The sequence below is a fragment of the Manis pentadactyla genome, chromosome 7 (assembly GCF_030020395.1).
Source record: "Manis pentadactyla isolate mManPen7 chromosome 7, mManPen7.hap1, whole genome shotgun sequence".
In the NCBI taxonomy this organism is placed as follows: domain Eukaryota; kingdom Metazoa; phylum Chordata; class Mammalia; order Pholidota; family Manidae; genus Manis; species Manis pentadactyla.
This window is the reverse complement of record NC_080025.1, coordinates 70357897-70369916: the sequence shown is the minus strand read 5'-3', so window position 1 is coordinate 70369916 and position 12020 is coordinate 70357897. Positions and strand designations below refer to the sequence as shown.

At 40.7% G+C, this 12020-nt stretch overlaps 1 protein-coding gene across 2 annotated transcripts in view; it reads right to left on the bottom strand.

Annotated features, from left to right (window-relative positions):
* GRM3 (glutamate metabotropic receptor 3) overlaps nucleotides 1–12020 on the bottom strand; it is a 221034-nt gene that overhangs the window by 98556 nt on the left and 110458 nt on the right. Inside the window, exon 2 of one of the 2 annotated variants that reach the window (XM_036911857.2) lies at nucleotides 4592–5203. The exons of the other annotated variant lie outside the window; for it this stretch is intronic. Within the exon in view, the coding sequence (XP_036767752.2) occupies nucleotides 4592–5053 (462 nt within the window). The 5' untranslated portion in view covers nucleotides 5054–5203. The remainder of the gene's footprint in view (nucleotides 1–4591; nucleotides 5204–12020) is intronic. 2 annotated transcript variants of the gene reach the window in all.

The following is a 12020-nucleotide window of genomic DNA, read 5'->3' as shown; positions in this document are numbered from 1 at the left end:
TGCACTGTGGAATGGGGTAGAGGAGGAATAATAGAGTCATCTTTATGTGGTCTAATCTTTTCTTTTTCTAGGTAAGCCTATGAAACTTACTGCAAGGGAATCATTTTTAAGGGTTTATCTTCTTGGAGACATGATGTGAGCAATGCATGGCATGTCCAAATCCAGCTGTGATTAAACAATATTATAACATGCATCTCCCAGGGCTAAACAGTTCCTGGGTGTGGATATTGCTAAAAATTCTGTAAAAGGGTCTGACTGTCCCAGGCATGTGAAAGAGGTAGTGAAATCCTCTTTAGACTGTCTTCTGCCCCTTCCATGTGCTCAGCTTTTAGATGTCATTTAACCCCAAACACTGATTGTTGCTGAGGTCACTTTACTACTCAGGGACACAACAATAAGGAGGTCAACCTTGACCTGTGCTAAAATGTGCTCCAGGTAGTCAAGAAAGATGGAAAAAATGATACATCCTCTGCAAAGACTGAGGAACATTTTGAAACATTTCTAGTGACATTTTTGACTGGATAACTTAGGAATCTACAGTCTATTTGAAAAGCACAAGTATAAACACTGCTTGAAAATAAGTATTATGTAGATAACTGCTTAGCTGAAAGAAACTATCCTGATTCTGTTCTTGAATAAAACACTATTTTCCCCAAAGTGGGTGGATCTTAGGCTTATAGAGAAGAGCAGAATACAGTCTTAAAAATGCTTTGGAAAGAAACTTTCTCACTGGTGGGGGTGAAAAGATCCCATGTATATTTGCTAATAAAGAAGGATTTTGATGCTAGCTTTCATTAATTACCAAATTAAGAAATAATACTGCTGCTTCATAAAAGGTACCACCACAGAGTGTTTGCCTTACTTAATAAGAGCATTGGGAAAATAATTATCGAGGTCTTCATTGGCGGCTGATGTGGCTTAACCCAGCAAATTAAGAATTCCCCCTTTCACACAGTTTTCCCTACCTGCAGACAATGCCTGGGACGTGAACTAACGCAGCAGGGCATCTCCCCTCCGGACTTCCAGAAGTCATCTTCCTCAGGTAGTGAGGTACCTTCCTCACTACCTTCCTCAGGGAGGGTAGTGAGAGAAGAGGAAGCTGGGGAGAAAACATCTCCCGGAACAATCCCACCAATAGGGCAATCGGCCCAAATGGGGAGATTATAACATAGAAACTGACCCAGCCACAAAAGGGAAGAGCACAGATATTATCATTCTTTAAAATTCTCTCTCTCAATAGGTAAATTGTGTGACTGAAAACTCCTGTGCTTTGGTTTAGACTGGATGCATGATCAGAATTTTACAAATTGTAGGTGGATTTGTACTAGTACCTTTCTTCTACAGCTTCACTCTTTTTCCCCTGCTCAATTTGAGCAAAGTCACTTTCCAGTAAGTATTCAGGCAGTCAGAAGTAGTTACAAACGGATGGCAGTGTTGAGCATTATGTATGTATCTTTGCAGCTACCAGCTACATGCTGTCACCACTGTTCCCAGACACTGGGGTGTGTCATCGGAATCAGTCCCTGAGCAGAAGTAGGCAAGTGTGAGAGGTGCGCCAAGAACTCCTCTCTCCTGAAATGCTTCCCTCATCAGTGTACATGAATGCCTTAAATTCACCATTATGAATTTATTGCTTTGGACTACCATTGGCTATTTTTTTATCCTAATTAAAAGATTTGTTTCAAAAGAATAACACACTCGAATTCATAGCTATATCAGACCCCCTAAGACCTCTTTTCATTCGTGCTGCCTAGCTCAAAGCAAGGTGCTGTGGGGAAGGGCTCCTTGGAAGGCTGTCTGGAGATGAATGTGTACAGTCTGTGCACTGGCTCCACCTCCCAGTTCACTGTGGCTGGGACCAGGGTGTGGTCCGATCAGAGCCTGAGTCAGGACCCCTCGTGGGGAGCAAAGCTCTCTCCCTCCCTTCCTCTCTGGCTCACTCCTTATTCCTGTCAAGGTGGTTGCCCTCTTGCACACAGACATTTGCCAGAACTTTCTGATCAGCCTCAGATCCAGCATCTCATTCACGTTATGGCTCAATTAGCATTTCGTCAATGCAACTTTCACTCCGTCACCCTGAAAACCTTGTAAAGGTCATTTCCTACCTTGTGAGCCACATGAACGTATTCTGAATTGTAGTCACTGTTATTTCACAGTAGTGTCATACCCATACCACAGATTTTAAGCATCTTGAGGTCAAGGCCGTGTTCTCTATTATCTTCTGGTCTTTCTAACCCTGTCAGAGCACAGAACCCACAAAAAGACCTCTGTACAGATCGACTTGCTGATGAAGCATGTGCAGGGCCAGCAATAACATCATGGGACTGTTTTGGCCACTGGGAAGGCCATGGAGTTGGCTTTAGATGTGACTCTTCCGCTGACTTTTCTTATAATTTTAGGGACATAATAGTCCTCATTTATTATATCTGTTAGTGTTTTCGTGAGGCATTTCCCTTAGGTTCTTTTTTATTCTCTCAACAGCTTTTTGAGGTAGAAGCTATTTTCCTTACTTTACAGGTAAGCTTGTAAGTGCTGGAGTTGGAATTCAAACCCAATGTGCCCTTTTCAGTATTGCCTGATAGTCTGGGTTTCTTTGTTTGTACTATGGAGACAAAAACCATATCAGTTTTTGTGACTTTATGGTGATATTGACCAGAATAATGAAATATTAAGCCAGGTTCTTCAATGATTAAGAAGTGGGGTCTTTACTTGTGAACATGTGCAGGCTTTAATAGCCCACATTTTTTTTTCCTAAAACAATTTGACCTCTCTTAAGGCATACATAGGTAGTAAAAGAGTAAAATTAGATTTAAAAAATCTATTTGCCTTGACTAGTTTGGCAATTACTTTGGATAAATAAATATGTACACATCTGCTATAGGGTGGTAATTACTGCACTGGGAGAAACTAAGGTCAGAAAGGCATGCATATGATCCCTTACTAATAGTAGTATCAGGTATAATATAGATATTTATAAAGTGATTGGCATTCATCTGGTAAAATTATTGTTGGAAGCTGAAAGATATATATTTTGAATTCTCTCTTCTCAAACAGCAAATTTCTATTCTATTCTTCTCTACCAGGAAAGGTAGAATTTGTCTTATCTGATAGAAATAGTAGAGAAATTAATATATGTTTTGAGATGTGCTGTATTTTCTACCCATCTAATGAAGTCAAAGGGTGTTTATGAAAACCAATTATCCTAATTACTCATAATATGAGGGTGTGCTCTGAAGAAGGAAAGAAATTTGAAATAGCTCATTTAGACAGCAAAGACTCACATATGGAATTTTAAATGGCACAAATCAGGGATATAGAAATAAGGTTATTCCAATGCAACAGAGCCAATTTGAGTGGTTTGTGACATATAAAGACATGAGTGTAATATGACTTCCTTTAGTGACTGGGGCTTTGATTAAAGTAATTTGGTGGGAGGCAAAGTATATGACTCTTAAAATCATGGACTTTCATTACTGTGACACAAGTACTTTCACCAGAAAAAAATACTGAACTTTAAGTATCATGTAGAAATCACAGGGGACAGTCAAAAGAACACAGAAGTACAAAAGATCTGAGTTCTGGTTCTTGAGCCACCTACCAATGTGAGTTTTCATGGAACCAGTCTTTCTGGGGCATGAGAAAATGAGAAGTTTGAGCTATGATTTTTCAGCTTTTTTCCATCTCTAAAATTCTGTGACCCTGAGCATTGCAAGTGAGCATTGCAGCACCTTGAACAGTACATTCCTTCTTGCCCTAACTAAATTATGAGAGCCAGTGATCAGCTCTTTATCTAGTTTAGGTTGCATGTTAAATTGTTCCTTTTTTTTTTTTTTTGGTAGTAATTCTCTGGCTACTCTGTATACATTTTCAGGTTTATACCATCAGAAATTGTTTTTAACTTATCTCTGTACAAAATGATGCTTTAGTAAAAATTAGTGTGAAAAAAATAGAATTCTTTGTTATTGTACCATCTTGGGGTTGATTGTATTGATTGTATTGATGGCTTCAAATCATCACCCACCTTATACCCACATCCTTTGTGATATAACTTGGTAGCATATGTCCTGTGGGCAGGACATATTTCCCTGCTCCTTGACTCTGGGTTAAAAAGTGTGAGTCACACTTTGGCTAACGGAGAGTTAACAGATGTGATGGAAGCTGAAGGGGTCTTTGCAAATAGATTTGCATTTCCTTGCACCTCTGCCACTACTGGGAACATACCTGGGCAAGCCCACTGATTCCAGGTGGAGGATAAGGGACGGCCTGGAGCAGAGCTACCCCCCAAAGCTGAACCAGCCTCAGTCAACTCAATCCAGATCTGTGAACTATAAGTAACTGTTGTCTTTAGTCACTGAATTTCAGGATAGTGCATTATTCAGTAGCAGTAGCTACCTGATACACTTCTAAACAATTTTAGTTGCTAGAAACGTGGTCTGTCTGCAAGTCTATATTATCAAAGATGCATGGAAATCATCAATTACATTGTTTATGTCACCCAGTGATGAAATTATTAAAATAGTCTCCTTTTGTTCTCCTAAGATGTAAAATCAAAGAGATACAGCATCTTGGCGATAGCCCTGACTAGTCTTACCTGTATGGAAACACTGCTGTACGAGCCGCCAATGACCCCTGCAATGAGCAGTGGGATATTTTCTTGAATGGCATAGGATCCATCAGGACACATATACTCAGCTTCATCCACTTTTGTCAAAGATGCCCTGACAAATTCCAGTGATTGCTCTAATGCATAGGTATCCCTTGAGCATGTATCCAAAATGTGAACACCCAGCTTGACTCCTGGTAGCAGGTAATTGTCTTTGTTGATTTCATCAACAGCAAACAACATGGCTTCCAGGCGTTGGACCCCTCGGTCTTCATTGATTCGCCCACATTCCTCAGTTCCAGTGCCTTTTTCATTAATCGGAAATAGGCCCCCTAAAACAAGGTCACCTTCTATTTTAATTTCCCTCCGCAGAAAGTTATGGTCCCCTAAGGAGAGTAAAAATCCCTTTGAAAACAAAGCTAAGGTAAGAACTTGGAGTCTTGTCAACATCTTCGTGAGTCTTGTTTCTGTACCTCCGGGAGATGTCAGTGGGCGGAGCCAATGCTGCCTGCTAGTCCTCCTCTCTCATTTCCACACGGGGTCCGTGGCCTGTCCTTCAAATAAGGGAGGAACAGACTAGCAGAGCTTGTCACCAAATTCCTGGAGAGATAAAAATTATATGAACAAAAATGGTAAAGAAAGCAACAGTGATCACATCGATGGCCCCCACTCAGACTTTTGATGACATAATGACTTAAATTACCATTTACTAACCACAGAGGGCGCCACTGCACCCGGCACTCTCCCGCAGTTCCTCTCACCCAGTTCTCACAACACGCTGTGACATAGAGCTCAGGTGTTCCGTCTCCCAGAAATGGATACAGAGGACTAAAGAGGTAAAGTGACCTGACACAGTGTATTACAATGGAGGTAATGTTTAGACCTCGGGCTTTCTAATGTCAAGTTTGGTACTCTCTGGGCAAGTCACTGACTTTGCTCTCGGTGGGGCAACAACTTGGATGTGAGTCATTCCCTCTCTTTCAGCAACATTTAAACACCATCCCCTGTTCCTTCACTCTTTCATTTCCATTTGGAAACAAACAGAACACAATTGTTAGCAGCGTCAGTGTTTCTGCATCCCTGCTCCCACACCCCTGTCCTCCCTTCGCAGGTGAGCTCTTCAAAAGAATTGTCTGTAGCACTGTCCCCACTTCCTCTCATTCCGGGTACTTTCAGCTTACTGCTGTCCAGGTTCTGCCTCTATTGCCCTAACAAAGTGGCTCTGGAAGAAGCTAGTACTCAACCGATAGCTTCTAAATTCAATAGACCCAATGTGGTTCTCATTTACTTGATCTTAAGTGAAATCTTGACCGTTTTCTACCTGCTCCAGTGTCCTGGGTTTCTGTTGTCACACTTCATTTCTGACTGCATCTCAAATTCCATGGTTGAACACCATCCCCCGCTCTCCTATTCCTGGGTAAGCTCATCTATTTTCAGTTTAAGCTACCACTTAAATGACTCCTGAGTTGATTGTCTGCTATACAGCTGCATGTACATATCCCTCTCACACCTCAAGGTCTCCATGTAATAACTCTCCCTGAGCTCTCTGAATGGATCTTCTCTGGACCCAGGCTTTCAATCCAGAGAGCTGAAAGCTAAAGAAAGCCCTTCTCATTTCACCCCTTCTACCCTTTTCCAGTTAGCTACTAAGTCCCGTCAAGTCTACCTCCTTAACATCTCCCCAGACCATCTCCTTTCTTCCTTCCCTTTTTGGCTCTAGAGAACCTTAGCAGTAGATTCCTATAGGGCTATTGCCAGTCCCAAAAGCACCTTTTTGTGAATTAGGCAAAGATAACCTTCCTCAAGTACACAATTTTCTAATTTATTATTGCATTACCTGTACAATATAATTATGGGGAAAGTGCAGTTAGAGATGGCTGCCTTGTCCAGCCCATGTTAGGTAAGTCCTGACAAGGCCCTGCTATTTAGAGATGTGTAGTGAGCGCAAATGTGGAGGTTTGCACAGTATATTATAATTTAGGACAGCTCCATAAATTTGGCTTTTTTTTTACATCATACGATAGTACATATACATCTTGTATGAATCAGGCAAAGCCCCATGAGGATCATGTTTTTGACCAGCTGGGTCTTCTCAGGGAGCTTTCCAAAATCCTGGTGTGGAGTGACCCAGTTCTCATGCACACAGCCCAGTGGGCCTATGTTGTCCTCCTTGACACCTGCTCTCTAGCACTGGAGCCGACACTGGTTTGCTCTGCATGCTCACTCTGCTTGCTCCCTCCCCTCCCCCTAGATGAGGTAAGGTGATTTTCAGAGTCTGGTGATAGAAGTGATAGTGGGGACTTCTGGAATATTCTCCTAACAGTTGCATGCCCCTGTGTATGTGGTTGAGTGTGCCTTTCTGCTCTCCTAATTTTGCGTGTGATTGTGTACTGGTGGGATTTTGTGAAGGGGGACACTCCTGGCTGCTTCCTGGCTCAGGATGACTGAAAGCCACACCACCTGTGTGCTTCCAGATGTGTTAGCAAATGCTAACAGTCAGAATGGTGTCCCACTGGAGGAGGTGCTCTGTCTAATGCATGACCTTAATTGCTGTTCAGAGTGGCCCATCTGCTGTTAATCTGTACCCACTCCCCCTTGCGCATTGGTTGAAGAATCGACTTCCTCATGTTCCATGATCTTGTTCTTGGCTAGCTCTCAGCCTTATGTTCACCATGCCCATCAGCTTCATCCCACCTCTGCCTTCAAATCTTATGCTTCAGCCATATTGAACTATGGCGGCTTCACAGGACACCGAGGGTGTTGGCGACCCATTGCTTCTGCTTCCATTGGTGTTCCCTCTGCTGGGAATGCACTTATACACCCAGTTACCTAGTAAACACACACTTATCACTTAAGACTCAGCAGTCACTACCTTGAAAGGCCAAGACTTTCTTCCTATCTTCCTTCCCCAAATTTTTTACCTCCTGTTTTATAGTCCTGCTGTAGCTAGTTCAAGAGACATAATTAGATATTATAACTCATATTTCTTTCCTTGTCTACTTCATCAGGAATAAACAAAATGGCACAACATTGAGGATTTTTAAAGTATAAAGAAAAAAACAAAACAAAACAAAAAAATCGAGACAGGAACTAGTCCAGTGTTTACCTCCACATTTTTGACATTTCTCCCTTCTCATGATAGCAATGCCATTTAAAACCCAGCTTTCCACAGGCTTTCTGTGCCTTTCGCATGGAGCAAGTGAGGGGTTGTTTTCCTGAGACACACAAATCATCGGGATTTTGTTTTGTTTAGCTAGGTGTGAACCTCAGTGATGACGGCAGCAGTCATTGGAATGCACAGTGTTACTCTCTGGGACATCTGCCACAGGACCCCAGGACATCGTATAATAATAATTTTATAAAAAGTTGATACTGTAGTAGAATTTCTTTTTGTTTCATATCAGTTTTTGGTCTCTGTTTGATTTTCATGTGCAATTCCCTTTGAAGCAAAACTGCCATGGAAGGCAAAAAATATTGCTATCAGTATTATTAATGATAAAGGAGCAGGAATTGCTCTATAGAAGAATTGTTTTATGTGTTCTAATAAAAGAGACTAGTTAACTAAAAGAAGATCATCAATACCATCTTGCCATGTGTTTATGAACAAATGTAGGTACCTCTGGAATATGAAGAAAGTTTGACTACTTAAAGAGGAAAGATGACCTTACAGTTTGTGGAAAGCTTAATTCTCTCTTAAGAAAATGCTCCTAGCCAAAGGAGACTTCAAATGAAGTATCACATTACCCTGAATGTAATAGTAGATATCGGTCTACCTGTTTCACAAGCTGATGGGCATGGTGAACATAAGGCTGAGAGCTAGCCAAGAACAAGATCACGGAGCATGAGGAAGTCAATTCTTCAACCAATGCGCAAGGGGGAGTGGGTACAGATTAACAGCAGATGGGCCACTCTGAACAGCAATTAAGGTCATGCATTAGAGCACCTCCTCCAGTGGGACACCATTCTGACTGTTAGCATTTGCTAACATATCTGCTCACATTATCTTTATGTATCCAGGGCCTGGCATAGTGTCTGCAATTCATAAGATATTCAATAAATATTTCTTGAAGAATTACAGATATCTTGAGGTGACATCTGGTGACAGAAGTGATAGTGGGAACTACTGGAACATTCTCCTAAGAGTTGCATGATGATTATGTTTGCAAATGACTCTTTACTATTTTATTTGTGGTATAGGAATTGGGAATTAAAGTAGAGAAATCAGTTGCTTTCTTTCATTACCTACCTAATCATCCCAAATGCTCTCATCCTGTGATGCTCTTTGATGATAGGACTGCCAACTGGTAGAATTACAGAAATTACTTTGAATGTTATTTGGAGAAAATGCTGCCTTTGTATTCAGAAGCTGTGGCTAAGGAGGGTCCCAGGAGAGAGGGGTGACCTCAAGTTGACCTACATTTACTTACGTTTTTGGTCAGGAGAATACTAAATTAGGACATACATATTAATTATCCCATTTCAAGTTTCAGAGATGAATTCAGTCATCAAATATTTATTGAACATCTATATGTGTGGTAGGCCAGGAATAGATACCTAGGATAAAAACTTTAATTGTAAACAAATGCTCTTTAGGCCTCCTGTCAAATAACATTTTAAATGCCTAGATATTTTTATATGGAGAATGATGGAAGAGTACTTATCTCTGTTGCTACCAACGATCTCTATCATTTGTGAAACTCTTACGAATAAGTTTACCTGGGTTTCCTTTCACACGGTAATTGTTATTGAGTGCTGGACTCAAAAAAACAATCCATTACATATTACATATACTATATACTTTAAAAATTAAATGTATCTAAAAACAAGTTGATTGACAGTGTCATATGAAATATTTTTCCTGTAGGCCCTCTGACAGGGCATCTTAATTAAAATGTAATGTTGTCTTGGAGAATTACAAATTAAAACTCAATTAGAGTAATGTTTGAGTACACTGTCTTCATATTTTCTTATTTACATTTTCTTTAAAGCAGAATTTATAGTTATTTAGAGTGTAGGGCCATTCATAATTTAAAAACACTTAGCATTATTTAAAATGAAGCCTTCAGAAACTGAAAGAACAGAAAACTAAAATTTAACATTGAGAAATAGACAAACACACTCAATTCAATGCAACTGTTTATCTCCATGCAACAGCTTATCGGATTGTGGGAAAGGGCACCAACCTCTTCTTTTCAGATTTTATAAATCAGCCAGCGGCACATGTCCCAGATAAGCAGGCTCCCCACTGCAGCCACATTCATATGCAGTTCTGCAGTGGAAACCCTCCATTCTGGGATGATAAGTGGTGTGTCAGCTCTAAACCAGCATGTGCAGCCCTCTCCGTAGGCAACCCAGTGTTTTAGTAATCGGCGCATTCATAGAATCTCAGAGATTCGCTGTGAGTGTAACTCCTGGAATATGTGACCAGGAAGCATTTCTATACTCTGCATATGCTATGTTTTATTTTCTTTCCTCTCTTGACTTTGCCCAGGGATGTGGTGTCAGGAATGAATTCCAGTTTGACTCAATGTAATTTACCCAGGGGTGATAGAATACCAGGAACCATGCTCACTCTTTCCTAGAAAGAAACCTTTAAGTGGCTGGAGGGCTTCTGAGAATGCTCAGAGTTCACACACCCAACCTATCTGGAGAAAAGTTAGGGTTAGGGCTGGCATATGCAATTTGACTGTAAATTTGATTGTGCATTTTTCAGCTGCCAGAATTTATAGACAACAAAAGGCATGGCCTTTGTTCTTAGAGTGCCATTGTCAGTTGGGTAAACAGCCACAGTAGCAGGATGTATCCATTGTGCAATTCAAATTCCTATACTCATGCTGCAGAACAAAGGTATTTTATTCCAGAAACATTTAAGAAACTATTATGAGCACTGACTATTTAAAACCTAACTATTTTTAGCAGCTCTAGCTTAACATTTCTACTCTTCATAGTCTCCCACTTTACTCCAGCTGTAAAGGGGTCTCTCCATTTGCTGAATTCCCAGGTAGTTTATGCTATGTTTATCATGACGATCACATTTTGTGTTGTATTTAATTGTATAGTGTTTAAAAAATTGAAATTAAACAGTAGAAAATTGTTCTTTCTCCCCTGTTTGATTGTAAGCTACTGGATATGAAGGATGATGGCTTAGACGTTGTATTTTCCACAGTGCCTCACATACAATTGTCAAATGTTGCTTAAATGATAAATTCCAAGTAGCATGTGTGTTTTTGAGAGATTGGTCAGGAGGCTGGAAAAATAATTTCTAAATTCCATTCAGAGAATGAAGACCATTTTTTTCAAAATGATGTTAGAGTAGGTCAAAATTCAACCCTTGACTAAAGAAATTAAGCCCAAATAGCTCTGGTTCTTCCTTTGACTTTAAATGGATGATTTTTAAGGAAATAAAAAAATAAAGCTGGAAAAGTTGAGAGCACTTGGAGAAATTAGGAAGATTAGGACACCCCTGGTTGGTCTGACGGAGATCAGGGGTAATGGAAAGCTACACACCGAATAAAAGGTTACCTTCCTGGAAAGCATGAATGGCAGGGCTGGAGAGAGGCAGCCAGGCCTATGAATTCAGACTGAAGTTAGGGAGAGTTCTGCTTTCTCTCAAATTTCTCTAGTTGGAAAGCCCACAATGTATATAAAATTTCTAATAACCCAAAAATTAGGTCGAGTAGTGGGGATGAGTTGGCCAGCCCCATTCCTACAAGCCTGTTTTATTCACAGAGAAGATAAAAGAAGGCCAGGACCCTAGGGGAGGGGTCCTAAAGAGGGGGACATGGCCAATTGGGGTGACAGAGCCAGAAAGAGATGCTGGTGATGCCAGAAGGAGAAAAGCCCACCTCATGACCTGGCCTTGGAAACCTACCCCCCCACAACACACAAAACCATATCTCCTTCCTTTATTTTCTAAATTTAGTGGGAAGTGTTTTTATGAGACAGGCAATCAGATTTACAATTGCCCTAAACTTTGGTCCTTAGGGTAACTGCTGGTAATTTACTTCCAATCAATAATATTAATGTGGTTGGGTCATTCAATATAGAATATATGAAAGATTTATTCACTTCCCTTCAAAGTAAATCTGTATTTTTTAAAATGCTAAAGTGCACAGTATTTTCCTGTGTGTGTGTGTGTGTGTGTATGCGCTGCTGTTTCAATTGCTTTTTCAACCTCAAGTTTCCTAACCTCATTACAAAGCCTCGGAGCCTCCCCAAACTCCCTGCCGTCTACCTTTGTCCTTCCCCTCTCAGAAGCTGCCAAGTCTAATAGAACCTGCAGGTTTATCAGCATGCACAGCGAGTACAGAAACTGGGCTTGTCAGAAGCTTTCCCTCTCGCTCTAAACAAAACAGTGTAGTGGAAGGAATGGAAGGATACCTTCATAGGAGAGCATTTCTACCTGTTTACAATATGA